This window comes from Heteronotia binoei, chromosome 12, assembly GCF_032191835.1.
Source record: "Heteronotia binoei isolate CCM8104 ecotype False Entrance Well chromosome 12, APGP_CSIRO_Hbin_v1, whole genome shotgun sequence".
NCBI lineage: Eukaryota > Metazoa > Chordata > Lepidosauria > Squamata > Gekkonidae > Heteronotia > Heteronotia binoei.
Genome location: NC_083234.1, coordinates 74,425,430 through 74,444,235, shown reverse-complemented (window position 1 = coordinate 74,444,235; position 18,806 = coordinate 74,425,430). Strand labels below are relative to the sequence as shown.

The following is an 18,806-nucleotide window of genomic DNA, read 5'->3' as shown; positions in this document are numbered from 1 at the left end:
CTCTCCTCAAAAGACCCCCCCCCCCAAGGTTCAAAAAGATTGGACCAGAGGGTTCAATCCTATGAGCCCCAAAAGGTGTCCCATTCGCCATTATTTCCAGTGAAGAGAAGGCATTTTAAAGGGGTGCGGTCCCTTTAAATATGATGGCCAGAACTCCCTTTGGGGTTCAATTCCGCTTGTCACAACCTTGCTCCTGTACCCACCCCCAAAGTCTCCTGGCTCCACCCCCAAAGTTACCAGATTTTTCTTGACTCGGACCTGGCAACCCTACCAGCACCAGGAAACGTGTCAGAGGGAGCCATGGTGTCCACAGGTACCACATTGGGCATCCCTGGTCTGGAATCCAGGCTTAGGACCTGGGAGACTCAGTTTCAAAGTCCCAATTTGCCATGGAAGCTTACTGGGTTATTGTGAGCTAGTCGTCATCCTCTCTCAGCAGAACCGACCTCACAGGATTGACCTACCTGACCTACTGGGACGGGCCAGCCCTGCATATACAAATGTGCCCAGTTTGTCATCAAATATAAATTTTTTGCAGAAAAAAAAAAGCCATGGATTATCCTGGCACTTCCTAAGCACTATTCATGATAGCACAGGGTCCATCTGTTACCAGCTAGAGGGCCACCGGCTATGGGATACTTGGCACCACCTCCGTTCCAGCCTCATTTTCATTTGTTTCTTGTGCCCTTTGGTTTCATTATTGCAGCCTACTTTGGGAGGCCAGGGGAATCTGAACAGGAGGAAAAAAAATATTCCAGTCCAACTGAGCTAGACTGTTGACCACGAGGGATCGGGCTTTTTCAGTGGCAGCCCCCTCCTGGTGGAATCAATTGCCGGAAGAGGTTAGGGCCTTGCGGGACCTCGCTCAGTTCCGCAAGGCCTGTTAGACCGCTCTATTCCAGCAAGCCTTCAGTCGACCGTAGGAGAATTCTGGAACAACTGTCGTCCTGAGAATATGAGTAACATCTGATTTGTTAGCACCAATTGTAGATTGTTTTAACTTGTACTGTTTAATGGTTTTATTGATTTTATGATTGCAATCATAGTATACTATGATTTGATGTAAGCCGCCCTGAGCCCGCCTCGGCGGGGAGGGCAGGGTATAAATCGAGTTAAACATAAACTCAGGAGACTCTGCATTAATCTCCAAGACAGAAACATGGCCTGTCAGTTGCAATCCTCAAGCATGGCCTTCCTTCAATATTACAGGTACAGGTAGTGATGGTTAGTGAGGAAATGTCCCTCCATTCAGAACTGAAAAGCAGGAAGAGCTCCCTGTCCCAGTCCTACAAGCAGAAGACTCCTGGCATTATTAGCAACTCATCTCCTTGTACCTTGGGAAATACTCTTCTCTGATAAGAAGCATCATCTTCCAAAACTGCACTTGGTATTGCTTCATGAGAGCATTCCCACAGACCTGCATAGCAACAAAAAAAAAAAAAAAAGGCAACAGATTTCAGAGCGAGCCAGAGAAATGAAAAGGGCACTTCAAAAGCTCCTGACAATAAAACTCTGGATTCAATTGTGTGCTACTACAGAAAGTCTAAGACCCAAATGCCAAACAGTTGTGTTGGTTTGAAGCAACAGAACGAAGTTTGAATCCACTGGCACTTTTAAGGCCAAAAATGTTTAATTCTTCCAAGTGTGCATGTAAACTTATACCCAGGATTAAACTTTGTGGGTCTCAAAAGATGCCACTGGACTCAAACTCTGTTATAATACCAAGTTACTGATTTTTTCTTTTTTTTTAAAAGTGATAGGACAGCTTCAAACAACCCTGACTCTGGAGATCAGACATGGCAGGAAAAGCGGAGACAGCTTTGCATAGCTGTGCCCTCTGTGTGAGCGGAGACAGCCCATTCAAGGACATTACGTGAACACACAAAGCTACCTTATACTGCATCAGATGGCTGGTCCAGCAAAGTCAGTATTATCTACACAGACTGGCAGCAGCTCCCCAAGGGCTCAGTTGTAGGTCTTTCACATATCTTTCACCTGATCCTCTCAGCTGTAGAGGATGATGGGGATTGAACATGAGACCTTCAGCATGCCAAGCAGGTATTCTGCCACTAAGCCACAGCCGCCGCCCCCCCCACCCTCACACAACTGATGGAAAATGAAGGATTCTGATAACTCCACAGAAGAGTTGCCAAATCCAATGCAACCTATAAAACAACAGTTTCCTAAGCAGCAATGCAAGAGGCCTGATCGTTATAGATCACACCAAAATCTTTCCCAAATATAAAGGAATCTGATAATCCTTAACGCTATTTACTTACACTAAAGCAAAAGAGAAGCTAGAATTCCATGCTAACTTAAGCAGCTGGTAAAATGTTTTACCTTCCCAACAAAGAATTCTCCCCATATCTAACCACAAATCTCTTCCTCACCACACATGTGGCTCCGAAAAGAGACCAAGTGTGCAGTCAAGTGGAGAAAGGGAACCAAATTAGGAGGATGGGATTTCCCATCACCAAAGCAGCCAGAACATCTCCTTCCTAAACGCAGATGTCGCTTTTAGTGGTTGTCTCTGCATACTGGGGTTTGTGCTTCTGTTCCCTTGAGTGCTGCAGGCATGCTCATGGCTAGAAACGGGCCGTGGCTGCTTATGCCGACAAGAAAACTGGCCACGAATAGGCTTCTGCTGGTAAAAAGAGATTATATCATGTAGCAAAACCAGCATTTGCAATCAGAGATCTTGCCCTGGCCACTAGAAGACCTCGCAAATCAAGACAGCAAGATCTAGCTACCAAAAGGCAAATGTTTGATGGTGTCTGACAGGCCAACTGCTTGCTTTGTTTTTCCCCTTAGGTAACTAGGAGAATTAAATAGGGAGCCAGTTTGGTGTAGTGGTTAATCAAACCCAGTTCTTATCTGGGAAAACCGGGTTTGATTCCCCACTCCTCAACTTACAGCTGCTGGAATGGGTCAGTCATAGCTCTCGCAAGAGTTGTCCTTGAAAGGGCAGCTGCTGTGAGAGCCCTCTCAGCCCCACCCACCTCACAGGGTGTCTGTTGTGGGAAAGGAAGGCAAAGGAGATTGTGAGCCCCTCTAAGACTCTTCAGAGTGGAGGGCGGGATATAAATCCAATATCTTCATCTGCCTCACAGGGTGTCTGTTGTGGGGGAGGAAGGTAAAGGAGATTGTGAGCCGCTCTGAGACTCTTTGGAGTGGAGGGCGGGATATAAATCCAATATCTTCATCTACTTCACAGGGTGTCTGTTGGGGGGTGGGGGAAGGTAAAGGAGATTGTGAGCCGCTCTGAGACTCTTTGGAGTGGAGGGCGGGATATAAATCCAATGTCTTCATCTACCTCACAGGGTGTCTGTTGTGGGGGAGGAAGGTAAAGGAGATTGTGAGATTCAGAGTATAGGGTGGGATATAAACCCAATATCTTCTTCTAAAACATCTTCAAAATATGCAGGCTGAAAGAGAGAACCTTGTGAGTCTGCTTTGACAAAGTAGGCACAATAGGAATTTTGCCACCCTGGAGTACAAAAATGCTAAATGAGCGTGAAAGAAGACGACAATGACTGCAGATTTATATCCTGCCCTTCTCTCTGAATCAGAGACTCAGAGTGGCTCACAATCTCCTATATCTTCTCCCCCCACAACAGACACCCTGTGGTGGGTGGGGCTGAGAGTGGTCTCACAGCAGCTGCCCTTTCAAGGACAACTGCTGTGAGAGCTATGGCTGACCCAAGGCCATTCCAGCAGGTGCAGGTGCAAGAGTGGGGAATCAAACCCGGTTCTCCCAGATAAGAGCCCGCACACTTAACCACTACATCAAACCGGCTCATCAAAAGAGATCAGTAATTGGATTTAAAAGTCTGTGCTCAGACATTATAGTTAACGTTCCCTTTTTTTAAAGGGAGGCGAAGAGTGGGTGATGAGAACCTACCTCCAAGAAGTCAAACAGAATTGTGGCGGTCACGTCAGCCAGAGGCTCCATGTTCAGTATCTGTGCCAGGCAGTGCCAAGCATGGTTCAGTCCATGAGGGTGACTCTGAAGAACAAGACAAACTAAAACATAAGAGAAGCCATGTTGGATCAGGCCAATGGCCCATCCAGTCCAACACTGGCCAAAAAACCAGGTGCCATCAGGACATCCACCAGTGAGGCCAGGACACTAGAAGCCCTCCCACTGTGCCCCCCACAAGCACCCAGAATACAGAGCATCACTTGCCCCAGACAGAGAGTTCCAACAATACCCTGTGGCTAATAGCCACTGATGGACCTCTGCTCCATATGTTTATATAATTCCTTCTTGAAGCTGTCTATGCTTGTAGCCGCCACCACCTCCTGTGGCAGTGAATTCCATGTGATAATCACCCTTTGGGTGAAGTAGTACTTCCTTTAATCCATTCTAACCTGACTGCTCAGCAATTTCATGGAGTGCCCACGAGTTCTCGTATTGTGAGAAAGGGAGAAAAGGACTTCTTTCTCTACCTTCTCTATGCTATGCATAATCTTGTAAACCTCCATCATGTCACCTGAGTCGACGTTTCTCCAAGCTACACAGCTCCAAGCGTTTTAACCTTTCTTCTGTTAGAAATCCTGCTATTCATCCTTTAAGTGTGATCCTACAAACCACCAGAGTCTTTACACTGTATCCGCCCCTCCTCCAAAGGAAATGCAACCCATCACCACAGGCACAGATGGCTCTAAAAGGGGGTTATAAACAGATTCATGCAGGAGAGAGCCATCCATGGCTACCTGCCACAGTGACTAAAATGAATTTCCACATTCAGAGGCAGTAAACCTCTGAATCCAAGAGCCAGGAGGCAACATCAGGGCCCTGTGGTTGGCCTTCCAGAGGAACTGGGTGACCATTGTGAGAGACAGGATACCGAACTAGACGCACCATCAATCTGACCCAACAGGGCTTTTCTAATGTTCTTATCCTCCGCATTCAGAGGCACTAAGCCAGGAGGCAACATCAGAAGAAGGTCTCAGCCTCCATGCCTTAATGCTGGTCTTCCAGAAGAAGTGGGTGACCACTGTGTGAGACAGGATGCTGGACGAGATGGACCACAGGTATGTTCCAATGGGTTTATCCTTATGTTCTTAGTTTGATCTATGATGAAGTGGTTTTCAGAAGTACCTAAGGCTCCCTTCGCCGTCATCACCACTACTTCCCAAATGGGACGCGTGCATGTCCTTGTCTCTCCCATCCACCTTGTCCCTTCCATCCACGCAAGAACGATGGAATGGCAGAAACCCATTGAGAATGCAGGTCACTTTTAAAATGTCTGCCATACAGACAAGCAATGGTAAGAAGATGTACGCACCCCCTGACTGTTTCCATAAGGCCACCGAAGCTGAAGTATCGCCGCATACAGGCGGATCATCCCAGACATTCGTTTCAGGAAGTTATCTTGGGGCTCGACTTTGGAATCTTTTACTTGGTAACCTAGCATCCTGTGGACCAGAAGAGAGAAGGAGGAGGAAGAAGATATTGGATTTATATTTTGCCCTATACTCTGAATCCCAGAGCGGTCACAATCTCCTTTACCTCCCCACCCCCACAACAGACACCCTGTAAGGTGGGTGGGGCTGAGAGAGCTCTTACAGCAGCTGCCCTTTCTAGGACAACTCCTACAAGAGCTATGGCTGACCCAAGGCCATTCCAGCAGCTACAGGTGGAGGAGTGGGGAATCAAACCTGGTTCTCCCAGATAAGAGTCCGCACACTTAACCACTACACCAAACTGGATCTCAGAGACATCTGATTAGCGGCAGATCCAAATCCAATCGGCGGTATGATTATCGTGTGGCTCTCAGAGGTCAAACAGGAACCTAATGCAGGCTTAGTCTCAGGTAAGCATGCTTAGCATCGGGACCTCGGTCATCCCATGGGTAGGTGACTATTTCCGCTGTGTGTGGAGCAGGGAAGGAGAGGGAAGTAGGCAGGCTTGTGAGCTCTTTTCCTGCACCACAGAAGTCACCCGGAGACCCAAAGTGGGGAAAGAGAGCACAAAAGCTAAGGGAGCCGCTGGAAGGAGGAACGGAATTAAATAGGGCAGCACAAAATCCCCCCTTATTTTCATAGCTCTTGTAGGAGCTGTGGTTAATAACCGTAGTGTCAAGGCAAAGAGAGATGCACAATTATGCAAATGGTGGTCAGTGATTTATTCGGAACATGTGTTTCCTTCTCCCGCTGATGCAAAAAATAATTCCCTAACCTTTCCCTATATTGGTCTTATGGGGACGTTTATTCCCAGCTTTTGTTTTTTAAAAAGGCTCCTTCTAGCATGGTCGTGTTTGTGAAGTGCATACATATATCTTTCTTTGCAATTAAAAGTTTTAATAAACATGTGTCTAATATTTGTTCATGTCTTGCGGCTCTCAAACATCTGACATTTATTCTATGTGGCTCTTACATTAAGCAAGCTAGGCCACCCTTGATCTAGGCTGAGCAAGCCTCTTATAGGGTGCTCTAGTTAAGAGAGCAGGGAAAGGATGCAGGGTAGAGGACCCCTTTCCCTCATCCTAGGCTCCTCTCATAGCAAGTGGGAAGAACTAAACGGGCTATGTAGGAGTGTCTTGCATAATCCCGGAGGTGGAATTTCCCAGACTGACATTACGGTGTGATACACTTACTTCTGATATTCTTCCAGGGGAGTGCCATCCTTCAGAGCTGGATAGAATGGGACGGCATAAGGACACTTTTTGTGCAGGTGTGCCAGGATGAGGTCTCCGACCTTGGGGTGCAGCTCCCAGATGCCTGAGGCCACTGCAGCGATTGGGAAAGCTGCCTCGTGATGCGAAGCCACTTCCTCCTCTCCTTGTTTCTGAAAATATTTAGGTGAAGGTCCCCACTTAATCCATTCATTAAACTCAATAACAATAATGGCAACTCAGTGTTAAGCATGGTAGAATTCCATTGGTAATTGATTGTTTTAGGGTTCTCCATAAAGCTGGCCTGTGAAATATCATGGAGGACCAAGGTCTGTTAACTGTTATTCTTTCCCCTCCCCCTTCTTACTTTATTGCTTGCAAAGTAGAAGTAGAGAGAAACGAAACTAACTTGAGAAAAAGTAATCAGCACCTTCCCATACATTCCTGTTAGGGAGTGCGACACATCTGGGGAAAGCAGGGACGGAGTCCTGATAACACTGTGAGAATGTAGACATTTATGATAGTTTATGTGTGAGAGCGCATCCCTCGCCCCCACCTTTTGGAATCCTTTTGAAGCCAGCCTTAAAAGTATTGTATCAATGTATCTTTAGCATCACTCTCAAGAATCTGTTACACTGAAAGTATGGGTCTATCAATAAACGTAGTTTTGTATCAAACCTGACTCGTCATTGAAACTGCATGCTTGACACTCAGGGCAACAAGGAATTCTGTACCCGACACAAGGAAGACGTGCTTCCGATGGACCGTGCAAAGTAGCTATAGAAGATTTGATTCTTGCAGGCCAGCAGAAAGCAATGTGAGGCTGGTGCTGGGTGATACCTGATACCCTAGAGAGCTCCCACCAGTCTTTGTAGATAATATTGACCCTGGATCAACAATCTGATCCACAGAATCATAGAATCATAGAGTTGGAAGGGACCTCCAGGGTCATCTAGTCAACCCCATGCACAATGCAGGAAGCTCACAAATACCTCCCCCTAAATTCACAGGATCTGCATTGCTGTCTGATGGCCATCTAGCCTCTGTTTAAAAACCTCCAAGGAAGGAGAGCCCACCACCTCCCGAGGAAACCTGTTCCACTGAGGAACCGCTCTAACAGTCAGAAAGTACTTCCTAATGTTGAGCCAGAAACTCTTTTGCTTTAATTTCAACCCACTGGTTCTGGTCCTACCTTTTGGGGCCACAGAAAACAATTCCACACCATCCTCTAGATGACAGCCCTTCAAGTTCTTGAAGATGGTGATCATATCACCTTAGTCACCTCCTCTCCAGGATAAACATGCCAAGCTCCTTCAACCTTTCCTCATAGGACTTGGTCTACGGACCCCTCACCATCTTCATCGCCCTCCTCTGGACCTGTTTCAGCTTGTCTACATCCTTCTTAAAATGCGGTGCCCAAAACTGAACACAGTACTCCAGGTGAGGTCTTACCAGAGCAGAGTAAAGCTATACCATCACATCACGTGATCTGGACACTATACTTCTGTTGATACCGCCCAAAATTGCATTTACCTGATTTAGTATAAGACATTTCCCTGATTCAGAATAAGACATGTTCAGGTATGTTCAACAAAGTTTTGTTTTTATGTCCAAAGGGACTAACAAATGGTGATGACAAACCAAGACTGCTTCCAAACCATGGTTTGCAAACCAGCTTCAAATCCTTCTTAGCAGGGCTTTTTTTCTTGTAGCAGGAACTCCTTTGCATATTAGGCCACACCCCCTGACGTAGCCAATCCTCCTGGCACATACAGTAGGCCCTGTACTAAGAGCCCTGTAAGCTCTTGGAGGATTAGCTACATCAGGGGGTGTGGTCTAATATGCAAAGGAGCTCCTGCTACAACAAAAGCCCTGCTTCTCACCTGATAACCATTGTTAGCCTTTTCAGAAAAAGTCAAACTAAAGTTACAGCACTCTTGGGACAGAGGAGAAAAATGAACAAGAAGAAACCAGAAAAACCAGAGAATTGGTCTCCAAAAGCCAAATTCACTCTGGGAATTGGGAATTAGGAAATATCAGGCATCTGAAATGAGCCTCAATTTCTTCTCAAGCACTACTTAAGTAAACTATCTGGGACATCAAAAACAAAAAGAGCTTTGCCTCAGAGTCTAGTTGGGATAGATCAGGGTTCCCCAACATGGATTGGGAGGTTTCGTGGATGTCATGGCACCAACGGATCTTTTCAGAAAGTGGGGCAGGGCCATTGCGAGGCGAGGCTTGTTTTTCGCAGCCCTCATTCACATGAAAGGGATTATTGCCTCTGAAGTAGCAACCATGGCCATCGTAAGGATCAGGAGAACAGGAAAGCACCTGCACTTTCCTCAGTCAGTGCCTGCCTCTATTGTCCCCTTCAGGTTTTTCCTTCTTTTTATTCCCCCTTCTCTTTCTCCCTCCCCTTAGATTTTCCTACATTTCTTTTTACTCCCTTACAGCAATTCTTGGACCAGGTGAGGAGGGGGATATTGTGTTTGTCTCCATCTCCTGCGGCAGCCATTTTGGAGTGGTGCTCTGCTTTCTCAGGCAGCCATTTTGGAGTAGTGCTCACCACCCCTTCTCAAAATTCCCACAGACTCACAGGTTGGGACAAAACAGCCCTCTCAAGGGGGGTGGGGCGGGGTCGCCAACGTCACCCCACTAGTCTCAAAGGAGGGGGAAAGGCCAATCAATTAGGTGTCCTTGCTCTGATTAAGACAGCAGGAAAATGAAACGTAATTGAGGCTACAGAGTAGAATCTTTGTGTCTGGATTCTAGGGAATACATCCTGCAAAGAAAACCCTTTTCTATCAGGGCGCTAAGAGAAGAGAGAAAGGGGTGATAATCCTTACCACAAACTTCTCTGCCAGCTTGAAATAAACAAACCCCAGACCCTGAGGATGTTGAGTGACACTTATGTTGGATCCGCCACTATGTACAGACTTTCCTGAAAGGAGGTTATTGATCTTATCAAATATCTCTCTCAACTGAGAACCTGTGGGAACAAGCACAGAATACTGAGGAGGGATGCATAATATTCAAGAAAGAAACTGGACTAAGGTAGCATGCCTTAATAAGCTTTGTTAATTTATCATGCTGTAACCCAACAGTCAAAAACGACCAGTGCTTGCTCAGGGGACAACTTTTTTAACCCAACAGAATTTATCATGTTATTAGGCTTTTTTCCAACATCTTTGGCTGTCTCATGTTTCTGGATGAAGCTTTTTCTCCCCACCCCCCCCCTTTTTTTTTGGTTCAGCAACAGTATACCTCCAAACACCAGGCACTTGACACAAAAAAAGGGAAGGCAACCAACACCATCACACTCTGCTTGTGCAACCGCTCGCCATTGGTGAAAACAGACAACTGGAACAGGTAGGCCATGGTTTGACCCAGCAAGACAATTTTTATGCTCCTGGTTTATCCAAATGCAATACCTAAATAAATGGGGTCAAAGTAACCAAAAAGTGGAGGGAAATTTATAAAAATCATCTTTAATCTACAATTCCAAGTATTCCTGAACTTTAATGAAGTAAATTGTCCTGTAGTATTTCATGTCCCTATGCTTGAGATTTTTTTTTTTTTAAATCTTTACCTCAGCTACACTGAAGTGGAAACTGAGACTGACCTGGCTGGTGAAACTGACAAAATTCTACTTGTAACATTTGCTGATGGTTATATTCCTCTAATGGCTAATAGCCCATTCAGTAGAACAGCCCATCTAGAAAATCATAGATGCATAAATAACTGTGTTTATACTTCCGCAGCGGAAGCCACGCTGTTTTACAGAGGAGTAGCCACGTTAGTCTATTTTAGCAAAACAAAATCCAGTGGAACTGTAAAGGCAAAGAATAAGACCCTGACCAAGCCTCCTAATCTCCAGATAAATTTACAGCTCTCTCTCTCTCTCAGTGGCTACAGGGATGTCACTCCAGATCGCCTGGTGTCCTAAGAAGCTTCCACAGAGATCATTTCCAGAACTCTAAAATTATATGATTAAAAATCTGCCCACTAGGTACAGTTGCACTTACGACCACCCTGTCAGGATCTTAATGTAACTCAATTGTCTGATTGCTACATCTGTGTGAAAGGGGGTGGGGTGGGGAGACGCCCTTTATTTTTTAGTTTCAAAGACTATTTATGGCTTAGATCTGGTGTCTAACTCATAGCTTGTCTCGCTGCCATGGAGACGAAGACCTGGCACCAGAGATGGTGGTTCCTCCCTTGACCAAGGGTATACGAGTGGCCTTGGAGGTGGAACCAAATGGACTGTGGTGTCTCCCATTGATACACAACTTGTTGTGAAGAGGTGGGAAGGAGAAGAGCCACATTGGCCTGAGCATTCTGGCTATATCTCTGCTGTAACTATGAGTGTAATTCCTGGCAACCCTCTGCTTAGAGGGTTGAAACCTGTATCCAAAACTAATAAACTCTACCTGTATTCTCTAAGAGAGTCTACTTCATTGGTACCTTGAAAGGGCAGCTTCTGGGAGAGCTCTCTCAGCCCCACCTACCTCACAAGGTGTCTGTCGTTGGGGTGGAAAAGGTAATGGAGATTGTAAGCCACTCTGAGATTCAGAGTGAAAGGCGGGGTATAAATCCAATTTCTTCTTCTCTTCTTCTCCTTCTCCTATCTGGTCAATCCTCACACACCCACAGGTGCCATTGTGTTTACATAAATGCTGTTGTCATTTTTATATTGACACTTTGATATATACCAGAGCCAAAGACTTGCTAAAAATTTCATTCTGCTTAACAGCTGTCAAGACTGCCATTATCAGCCATGGGTTTCTCATACGAGCCCAGCTGGATCAGAACCCTGGCCCATCCATCCTTGCGCTTTCTGGTTCTCTATCAGCACCCCTGACCTGGATAGTTCAGGAGACCCTGATCTCATCAGCTGAGCAGGCTCAGCCCTGGTCAGTGTTTGGAAGCGAAACCACCATTGATGACCAAGGCCCTGATACAGAAGACAATGATACTGGATTTTTATCCCATCCTCCACTCCGGAATCTCAGTCTCAGAACGGCTCACAATCTCCTTTATCTTCTTCCCACGCACAACAGACACCCTGCGAGGTGGGTGGGGCTGAGAGAGCTCTCCCAGAAGCTGCCCTTTCAAAGACAACCTCTGCCAGAGCTATGGCTGACCCAAGACCATTCCAGCAGCTGCAAGTGGAAGAGCGGGGAATCAAAACCAGTTCTCCCAGATAAGAGTCCACACACTTAACCACTACACCAAACTGGCACTTCTGCTCCTCTCTTGCCCTGAAAGCCCCATGGGGTTACCATAAGTCAGTTGTGACTCGCTGGCACTTTGCATGCACATGCATCAGCAGCCAGTAAGTGCTGCTGCTGATGGCAAAGGGTTCCCTCTTGCCATGATTCTGGGGAAGGGAAACATGCTTCTATGTAAACCTGTCATCACCTTTGGGTCCTGCTTTGCTGCTGTCTCTTTGCTTTCACATACCAGTCTGTTATGTCTGCAACTTACCGTGTAGCCTTTCCGCCCTGAGAACCGACAGCTCCGAGGCCATGGATGTTATCAGGCTCACAGAGACTTTCAAGTGTTCCGTTTTCTACTGGACTAGGGGGGCTTAGATGACTAGAAAGGGGGAAACAGAATGACTGGTAGGTTTTGGCACTTTGGCTTTCTAAGTATGTAATGGATGGACCTAAGGGATATCTAGGTGGGATGAGGTCTTTGCCTTAGGTTTCAGCAAAGACCTGCCTGCCTGTAATGTCTTTGCTCATTCCAATAAACTTCTTTAGGTGATTGCTGAAGAACTTGCAGCTGCCAGTTGTATGCCGGGTTCGTTACAAAGTGCTGGTTGTGACTGGTCGGAGAGCCAGTTTGGTGTAGTGGTTAAGTGTGCGGACTCTTATCTGGGAGAACCGGGTTTAATTCCCCACTCCTCCACTTGCACCTGCTGGAATGGCCTTGGGTCCGCGATAGCTCTGGCAGGGGTTGTCCTTGAAAGGGCAGCTGCTGTGAGAGCCCTCTCCAGCCCCACCCACCTCACAGGGTGTCTGTTGTGGGGGAGGAAGGGAAAGGAGATTGTGAGCCGCTCTGAGACTCTTCGGAGTGGAGGGCGGGATATAAATCCAATATCTTCTAAATCCAATATCTGGTTATCACCTTTAAAGCCCTATATGGTTGAAAACCTGCCTACCTGAAGGACCGTCTCTCCCCATATGAACCCCAGAGAGCACTGAGGTCAGCTGGGAAGAACCACCTGACTATCCCCGGGCCAAAGGAGGCAAAATTAAAGAATACCCGTACACGGGCCTTCTCCATTGCAGCTCCACACCTATGGAACCAGCTCCCGGAAGAAGTGCGGGCCTTGCGGAGCCTTGAACAGTTCTGCAGGGCCTGCAAGACCATCCTTTTTACAACAACAACAACAACAACATCCTTTTTAGGATGGCCTTTACCTGACTGAACGACTGATGAGACGCCTTAAGTGATTCCGCCATAATATTTACACCTAATAGAGTAGCACCAGGAATGTTAATTTTAATTGGAATGTTTTTAAATGAATGTGATTTTAAAACCTGTTGTATAATTTATTGTATGGATTGAGATGTTGTTAGCCGCCCTGAGCCTGCTTCGGCGGGAAGGGCGGGATATAAATAAAATGTTGTTGTTATTATTATTATTATTATTATTATTATTATTATTATTACTTGACACCCAGAGGCTTCTATAGTGCCAGTGAAAAGTCAGCGCTCACCTGCTCTGGTAGAGATCTGACTAACGGGGATGGTGACGGCCTTCTGCAAATCCATTCGGATTCTTTTCACCTGAAAAGACAACCAACGATGACAACAGGCCCCAGGATGGGATTTCTATGGGGTTCATTTTTGGCACCTTAAGAAGCCCCACTTCAAGGGGCACAACTTTTCCTCTTAAAAAAATAAACCTTGTAAGCCGTGAAATTACGATCTGTCCACTGATTTACCAAAACGCTTTGGAGGGGGGAGAGGAGAGTGGATCGCCCTTGGCACCAAGCTGCAGGCTCCAAAACACTTGTCAATTTACAGGAGGCAAATATTTCAAGTTTCAATGGGGGTACAGATCAACAAATCCTATGGTAGTTTACTTTTCTGTACGTAGGACATTAGATAAAAAAAAAAAGCTCTGAATTCTACAAAGAGAGATGCTCACGTTTGGCCACAGAGAATCCTTACCTGGCTGTCTTGGCTATCAACCAGCCCACTGAAGGAAGCAACACACTGTTCATATTCTTTTTGCAATTGCTGGTACCACTGCATCGTTTTCTCTGCTGCTTTCACCTGAAGCCCTAAGAGAGGCCATGGAGAAACAGAGATGTGAACGTGAAGTATCCCAATACATTCCCAGGAAAGCTTTAGCGTACTACAAATTAAAAGCACCCTGCTAGAACAATTTTTGGAAGCCACCTAAAAGTTTTTGCAAAGTGGAAGTAAATTCTGTTTCCTGAAGGGTACTGGTCATGTTGACAGGTGCAGGTTCAGGAGTGTATAGAACAGACCCTGTGTAAGCTAGCGACACCAAACGTAACGGCAATCTCCAAATCATTCTCTTCTACCTGCCCTCCCAGTTTGGTAAGGAATCAATTTATGGGGTTCAAGTTATGGCCCCCCAAAGAAGGAGCCTCCAAGAATGTGCTTTCAGGGGAAATGACAGGCGATCAGTGTACATGGACAACTCAAGAAGAGTTAGACTTTCCAAGACCAAACATGCTAAACAGCACAGGGGTGTCAAACTAATGACGGCTGGATCTGAGATAAATGAGGCCTTGTCGGGCTGGGCCATGTGTGTCATAAAATGTACTGCGAGGTAGCAGAGATAGAAACTTTACAAAGGGCACAGACAAAGAGAATTAAAGAGTTTTAAAATTTATATTTATATATTTTAATTGATTTATTTTTTAAAAAATAAAGCATGCGTGAAACATTAGCAAGCTTGCGGGGTTCTGTTTAACAGCCTCTGATAATCGACACCTCTGGCACAGCTCAAGCTTTCACTGAGAGTTCTAGCTGTGTCAGGCTCTCTCGATTGCACAGCAGAGCTTCACAGCCAAAGCTCCTCCATTGGCCTGAGGCTCCTCCTCCCTTGGGAAAGAGGAAGGGGGAAGTGGGGAGAGCGAGAGGCTGCTTTGCTGGACTGCATTGCATGAGAGAAATAAAAGATGATGACAAAGGAAGCAGGAGAGGGAGAAGGAAGCAAACGGCAGGCAGCTGCTCCTGGGATGGACAGAAGCCCTGCTTAGCTCTGCCTCAGCAGCATCTACAGTCCACGTAACTGCTCACCCACCCATTTCCCCTGGTTCTGTCGCAGTCTGAAGCTATGCATAATTTTAGAATTTCATCTAATTCATTAAATTGTTTCGCTGGTGGCTCTTAAGGTTTTTTTTTGCATATTTATATTGTATGTATTAATACTGTGCTACTGGTGATATGAATTATATTCTATTTTGATTCTTTGTATGTCCTAAGAATGTTGTAACCCGTCCTGAGTCTGAGCTGTGTGACCTAATATGTAAATGAGTCCCTGCTGGGCCTTTTCTACCAAAAGCCCTGCGTGAAACAATGGTGATGTCAGGGGGTGTGGCCTAATATGCAAATAAGTTCCTGCTGGGCTTTTCCTACAAAAAAGCTCCGCATGTAGCCATTTGGAGGATTTACAAGTAGGTCTTGGGCTACCAGCTTTCAACAAGGGAACCTGAAGTCTCAGGATACGTGTAACATGGCAACTCTTCCTGGTCTTCCAGAAGGTGGGTTGGAAATGATGGAGGAAGATGGTGATGGATGAATAGAATAGATCAGGGATGTCAAACATGCAGTTCGGGGGCTGAATCAGGCCCCCGGAGGGTTCCTATCAGGCCCCCAAGTAACTGGCTGTCATCTGATTCCTTTCCCTCTCTGTTGCTTCCTTCTGCATCACAGCTTGCTTTGCAAGACTTGCTGAATCGCACAGGAGCTACAGAGCAAAACTTCTATTTTCTCCATTGGCTGAGGCTCCTTCCTTGGGGAGGAAGGGGAGAGGCAGAGCTTGCTTTGTCAGGCTCTCTCAATTGCACAGCAGAGCTACTGAGCCAAACCTCTCTTCCTTCTATTGGCTGAGACTCCCCCCAGTCCCTTGGGGAAGGAAGGAAAGAAGATGAAGATATTGAAGAAGATATTGGATTTATATCCCGCCCTCCACTCCGAAGAGTCTCAGAGCGGCTCACAATCTCCTTTATCTTCCTCCCCAACAACAGACAACCTGTGAGGTAGGTGGGGCTAAGAGAGCTCTTACAGCAGCTGCCCTTTCAAGGACAACTCTTAGAAGAGCTCTGGCTGACTCAAGACCATTCCAGCAGCTGCAAGCGGAGGAGTGGGGAATCAAACCCGGCTCTCCCAGATAAGAGTCTGCCCTTAACCATTACACCAAACAGCTCACGAGTCTCGTTTAGTCAAGGAAGAACCTCCAAACAGAGAGTCTTGGTGCTGGCCCATATCCTCTGAATTTCTTTAGCACAATGGTAAGAGAGGCATCACCACTTCTAAATTCTGTTAAGAACTTCCTGTTTAGAGCAGCATTTGACCAAGAGAGCTGTAATGTTTTCAAGCACTGCCTTGAAATAATATATATATTTACATTAGCTATTTGGTTAGATTTAATATTTACCCTTGTTCTGGTTTTTATTGTAGGGTTTTCATGCTATTCATTAATGGCTTTTGGCCACTGGTATAAAAAAGACACTATAATCATTCAAATGCCAGGACCGCATCCACTGATCCATCATAATGATTACTGGAGACAGATAAGACAGGATAGACCTTCAAAATCCTATACGGCCAGGGACAAGCATACTTTTGGGACCACCTCTCCCTGTATGAGCCCCGGAGGTCTTTATGATCAGCGACCCAACACCTTTTGGTGATATCTGGCCACAGAGACGTCCGACTGGCCTTGATGAGGGCCAGGGCCTTTTTGGCCCTGGCTCCTGCCTGGTAGAATGAGCTCCCCCTGGAGATCTGGGCCCTGCGGAATCTACTTCAATTCCCAGGGCCTGTAAAACAGAGCTCTTTCGCCAGGCTTTCAGCTGAGGCAGCAGACGTCGTTTGTTATTGGTCTCTCCACTTTCATTTCACCCCATTGCTGTAGAACCTGCTGGACCTGGACAATAGGCCATGTTCTTACGGCTACAAGCATAGACAGCTTCAAGAGGGGATTAGGTAAACATATGGAGCAGAGGTCCATCAGTGGCTACTAGCCACAGCGTATTGTTGGAACTCTCAGTCTGGGGCAGTGATGCTCTGTATTCTTGGTGCTGGAGGGGGGGGGCACAGTGGGAGGGCTTCTAGCCCTACTGGTGGACCTCCTGATGGCATCTGGGTTTTTTGGCTACTGCGTGACAGAGTGTTGGACTGGATGGGCCATTGGCCTGATCCAACATGGCTTCTCTTACGTTCTGTTATGTTCTTATGTTTGTGAGGTAGAACTTGTCAGTTTAGTCCCCACAGTTTACTATGTAATTTTAGATCATATATATTTTAATTGGTTTTAACTGCTGGTTGCCTTTTCATGATGTAACCCGCCCTGAGCCTCCTACTGGAAGGGCGGGCTAAAAACTAAATAAAATAAATGGCATAAGAACCACTATTTATTCACTAAGAAAACGGCTGACGAATATTCGATTCAATTTATTTCTTACGGAGCTGACAAATAAGCAGTAAAGAAGGGATGAGCGAACCCACCGGTGTCCGGGGACGTCCCTCTGACAGGCTTCGCAAGATTTGGGGCCTGGGCTTTTGCAAGCTCCTGCTTCTGCAGCTCCTTCTGCCTCTCCTTGGCTGCTGCCGCCGCCGCCGCTGCTGCCGCCTCCTCCTCCCGCCGCTTCTTCTCTTCCATGGCCAGGCCAATCTCTTGCTGCAAGCTGGCAATTAACCCTTGCATTTCCAGGAGTACCTGCTCAGCAGAGGCCATGTCCACTTGAGTGGGAAACCCTCTCTGTCAGAAGCCAGGAAAGGGAGACAAGGTGAAACCAGGGGATCACTTAGGGGTAGGGTTCCCGCATTTACTTTGCAGGCTTTCCCTCGTCTGCACCTCCCCTTAGCAGCACTGTGTCAAGAACAAATGGCTGAAGAATGGAGTGAAGAGCAAGGAAGAGAAGGCAGCATAGCCGGGGCCTTCAGACTACAGTTCCAAAGCTTCAGCGCTGTACGTTGGTGGTTGCTTGAGACAGCAAGAGGGCATCCAAGAGTCAGCAGCTGCATATGCAAGAAGCCAGGAAAGAAGTCAGCTCTTTGGGCTATGTGATGGTCCTGCAGGTAAACCCCAAAGTAGATGCCTGCTCCAACCCAACATCATGCAGCATGGCTTAACTCAGGGGTGGCCAAATGTGGCTCTTTCACACAGATTGTGTGGCTCTCAAAGCCCCCACCACCCCATCGGCTGGCTTGGGAAAGACATTTGCCTCATTAAATCACTTCTCCAAGCCCAGCAGCTGGTGGCTCAAAGACTGCATTTAAAGTTGCTTTCTTTCCACCTCTCCCTCCTCCATCAACTTTCCTTCCCCCCTTCCCGCATCTGACATTCATGTCTTGCGGCTCTCAAACAACTGACATTTATTCTATGTGACTCTTATGTTAAGCAGGTTTGGCCACCTCTGGCTTAGCTGGTGCGGTTGAGAGGAAAGGCTGAGGGAACAAAATTTCTGTCCCCTTTTAAAGACTGCTACCTATCATTTTGAAAGCACCAAATCCTAAGACAATCCACCTGCACGAAGGGAGAATGCTATTTAGAATAACGGTAAATAAATTTCCATGGAATCAGAGAAATATGCTGCCTTTTACCCAGCAGGCCTCCCAAAACAACTACCTCAGCGCAAAAATGTCATGTTGCCCAAGCAGTTTCAGGAAGTGCTGAAACCAAATTAGGACAATGGCACGGCTCTTGGTAAACCTGGGACCAGGCTGTACTACTTTAGACTGTAGGTCACACCCACAAATGTTCTTCCATATGGAAACGAAGATTCTGGAGAGAAGGCTGGGACGGACGCAAGCTTAGCCAACTCAATGAGAACCAGACTTTGCTTGGCCATTTCCCTACATTCTCCCTCCTCGACTGTAGGAAAACACTCCACTCAGCTGTGGTTAAACTAGCAAAGGGGGGGGATAGGAGAAGATAGAAGATATTGGATTTATATCCCGCCCTCCACTC

General features: G+C 46.5%; 1 protein-coding gene across 1 annotated transcript in view; it reads right to left on the bottom strand.

Annotated features, from left to right (window-relative positions):
• The window catches only part of GLE1 (GLE1 RNA export mediator), a 39,436-nt gene that overhangs the window by 4,472 nt on the left and 16,158 nt on the right, over positions 1–18,806 (bottom strand). The window contains exons 7-14 of the mRNA XM_060251202.1: positions 17,342–17,594; positions 13,805–13,917; positions 13,348–13,417; positions 9,467–9,609; positions 6,603–6,793; positions 5,292–5,421; positions 3,902–4,006; positions 1,335–1,417 (exon numbers count right to left, since the gene is read on the bottom strand). Coding sequence (XP_060107185.1) covers positions 1,335–1,417; positions 3,902–4,006; positions 5,292–5,421; positions 6,603–6,793; positions 9,467–9,609; positions 13,348–13,417; positions 13,805–13,917; positions 17,342–17,594 — 1,088 coding nt within the window. The remainder of the gene's footprint in view (positions 1–1,334; positions 1,418–3,901; positions 4,007–5,291; positions 5,422–6,602; positions 6,794–9,466; positions 9,610–13,347; positions 13,418–13,804; positions 13,918–17,341; positions 17,595–18,806) is intronic.